This window comes from Archocentrus centrarchus, chromosome 13 (assembly GCF_007364275.1).
Source record: "Archocentrus centrarchus isolate MPI-CPG fArcCen1 chromosome 13, fArcCen1, whole genome shotgun sequence".
Taxonomy (NCBI): domain Eukaryota; kingdom Metazoa; phylum Chordata; class Actinopteri; order Cichliformes; family Cichlidae; genus Archocentrus; species Archocentrus centrarchus.
In genome coordinates this window covers 25,482,066-25,485,748 of record NC_044358.1, presented here as the reverse complement: position 1 = coordinate 25,485,748, position 3,683 = coordinate 25,482,066, and the positions used below count along the sequence as shown (strand labels likewise).

General features: G+C 40.3%; 1 protein-coding gene across 1 annotated transcript; it reads left to right on the top strand.

Moving 5' to 3' along the window:
• The first annotated feature begins 801 nt into the window (after nucleotides 1-801).
• Nucleotides 802-3,022, top strand: LOC115791095 (prolactin-releasing peptide receptor). The gene is made up of 3 exons (XM_030745194.1): nucleotides 802-1,264; nucleotides 1,560-1,957; nucleotides 2,801-3,022. The coding sequence occupies exons 1-3, from the start codon at nucleotides 802-804 to the stop codon at nucleotides 3,020-3,022; spliced, it is 1,083 nt and encodes a 360-aa protein (XP_030601054.1).
• Nucleotides 3,023-3,683: the final 661 nt, after the last annotated feature.

Sequence of the window (3,683 nt, the reverse complement as noted above, 5' to 3'; positions counted from 1 at the left end):
CAGTAAGTCTTTTAATTCATTTCTCAACTCAGTTTTCTTCACACACACACACACACACACAAGATAGCAACTCAGACATCATTCATTTCTTCCCATAATAGTTTCAAAAGAATTATGCAGGTGAGTTTTTAGTATACTGAGTCATACAGTACACAACATAAATCAGATCTCTGTACTGACTTGAAGATCATGAACCATGAGTCTGTGAAATACTTGCAAAGGTGAATCAGATCCAGCATTTTTAACTGCTGTCATGGCTAAGCACCCTTGTGGCATTTTGAACTAAGAAATAAAATACAGGACTCCATGTTAGATCAAGATTCATCACTGACGGGGATCAAAACAAAATATCAGTCACTGCAGTGAAATGAACAGTTTAAAAGCCACAAGTCGTACCTCGTTCATATTACAGAATCAGTATGCAACAAAGTAACAATCAGAGTACACAGATATTTACAGTATTACTCAACACAGAGAATATAATCATCTCAGATTTTCATTATAAATGCAGTAGCATAGAAATCAAATTCTTCAAATTTAATCCAGGTCAAATTAATAACACTTTTTGGTGCTATTAATTTGCCAGAACAGGCTAAAAGTTATCCAGTGACAATTCATGTTTACAACGCCACTGCCTCTGTGATGATTTTCATAGACTGACACATACAATTGAATTAACATGCTGTGGATGTTAAACCAGATCTGTCACTTTCTGTTATAGTGCTATTATAGGGAAATTGTATATATATTTACTGAATCACTGTTAATTGTGCCTTTTTTTAAGGCTGACCTATCAGAGACATGGATGTCTTCTTGAATGAGGACTTCAGCATGACTGGGAACACAAGTCACCAAACAGCCCGAGCAAGAGTAGAAGGAAGTCAAGACCACGGACTAAACCACAGCGACCCCTTGGACATGTTCATAGGCATAGAGCTCCTTCAGCGATACAAACCTCTCTTCCTGCCTCTGTACTGCCTTGTAGTGGTAGTAGCTGTTGTTGGAAATTCCTTCCTTTTGGCTTGCATCTTGGCTGACAAGAAACTCCACAATGCCACCAACTTTTTCATTGGTAATTTAGCAGCAGGTGACCTGTTGATGTGTTTGACTTGTGTTCCACTGACTGTGTCTTACGCCTTTGACAGCCACGGCTGGGCTTTTGGAAGACCTTTCTGCCATTTGGTCCCCTTGCTACAATGTGCCACAGTCTTTGCATCAGTGCTTTCACTCACTGCTATTGCTGTGGACCGCTACATTGTTGTTGGTAAGGGACTTGATATTACCATTACTGATTAGCAGTCATTTAGTGTATGCGCAAAAATTAATCCCACTATGATTTGAAAATGTGTTTTCTGTAATGTGCACTGCAAATTCACCACTCAGATTCAATCACCTGATACTGAGATGACTTAGACTTTTATTAAACTTGAACCATCAGAGTAATTTGAAAGATGTTTTAGTCACACTTCTATGCATGGCCGCTTTAATTTAGGTGTGAAATAATGTGCTCAGTGTTTTTACCGAATGTATACTATGTCTGTATTTTTTCCACATCTCAGCTCATCCAGTACGAAGGAGGATTTCTGTGTGGGGTTGTGGTGCAGTGACTCTGGGTGTCTGGCTTTTATCTTTGGCCCTGGCTGCACCTCCATCTTACTACACAGACTACTTGGACCTGCGGCCCACAGGCATCGACCTGGTAGTGTGTGAAGAATTCTGGCCAAATAGTGGCAATCTGCGGCTTCTCTACTCCTGCTTCATTTTAATAACCTCATATATGATCCCGCTGCTTTCAGTTAGCGTGTCCTACTGTGCGATTACTATCAGTTTAAAGCGCTACTCAGTGCCTGGGGAGCCATCAAATAGTCAGCAGCGCTGGAGCCAAAGGAGGAAGAAGACCTTCTCTCTGCTGGTGGCCTCAGTGCTGGCCTTTGCCCTGTGTTGGCTGCCTCTCCAGGTGATTCTAAGACAATGCTGAATTCAAACCTAAAGCCTAATTTTAATTTAATTTTTTTAATCTGGGTAATGCTTTTTCATTATTGCATTAATCCTTACCTGATATATAGGCTTTAGACAAAGAAAGTTTCATTCTTCTCCATGTATCTATTTGGAAATCACAAGCTCAATAGCAGCAAAATGATATAAAAATCCAGCTTTAACTACCAATGGGAGGATTCAATTTCATGCATCATTACCCAGGGAAGCCCAACATCAGGTATTTGCTTCCACAAAACCAACATTATGTCCACAATGAGCCCTGTAAAAGGCTAACAGATTAGGCTTTCATTCTCATAGTTTTAAACTGGAAGGTAAAGTTGACATTCTGATGTAGCTCCAAAGACTAAGAGCCTTGTTTCACAAAACCGTTTGCATGCATTGGTAAAATGCAGATCATAAGAGTTGGCAGAGTTGCTTTTCTAAAGTCAATGTTGCATGCAAATTGCAGATAAATTTGCAGATAAATACTAGGCTCCGACTCACAAGAAGGCCATTTGTCATGGTTAGTGAAACGTGTCAAAATGAGTTAAATGTTAAATGATCCAGTTTTATAAATTGCAGCTGGCACTTTGCAAGTTCTGCTACTAAAACACTGCAACTTAACTTGTCGCATGGAGTGATTTATTATTAGCACTCAATTAAATGTAATGATACCAGCAACATTTCACATTTATGAAATCTATGTTTTTCAAGGCAGAAAGGGAGAAGCAGCATAGTCAGACATTTTCAAAAATGGTGAAATTATTTTAAGAAAACAGTGCAGATTCAATGCAATTACACCTATTTCTCTTGTGTTGTTTAGGTGCTGAACCTGTTGCTGGACTTGGACCCAGACTTCCACATTATGGGCAAGCGCTACATAAATGTCTTGCAAGTGTGTTGCCACTTAGTGGCTATGAGCTCTGCATGTTACAACCCTTTCATCTATGCGTCACTGCACAGCAAGGTACGAATGCACCTCAAAGGTTATCTCTGTCCTTGCCACAACCGTCAGAGGAGGATGGTGGAGAGATCCAGGAGCTGAACCTACAAGACAACTTTAGCAGCTCCTGACACACAGAGCCCATGCTTATCCGCAAGCTAGCACCTGCACCCCAGCATGAGCATTAATGTCTGAAGCATCCCAGAGAATACAACACAGCTGTTTAATATTCATTTAGACCATATTTCTCCATCTTTTCCCAGCATTTTGTGACTTCATCACATTCAGGCCTTTCTTGTAGTGTCCCCAAAGGCAGTGCTAAAAAAAAAGTGCTTTAAAAAAATAATGGCTGATTGTAAAACCTAAACCCTATTATGGTAAAGAAGAAAGAAGATCAAAGCACCCACTGGGATCCCTGTGTTGTGCTTAGATGGCAGTGCTGCAGACACTAAGCAGAGGCTGCAGCTTTAAAAAGGCCAGCGGGGGTATAAACAGACTGTTCTGCTGAAGGGCTCTGCAGCAGATTTATGCTCGAGGCTGAGATCAGAGGTGGTTACACTGATTACAGGGACTAAATACTTGACATCAGGGAGCTAACTGTACAGTGAACTCCTCTTACATGGATCAGGAAATGTGCAAAAGATGTGATTGTTATGTTTTGTCCACTGTCTGACTTTCAAAAATCCCATTCTTAAATCACAAGTTGCTTACACATATTGTTGAACCACACATTGCCTGCTATCTTAGGTATACTATGTAGTAC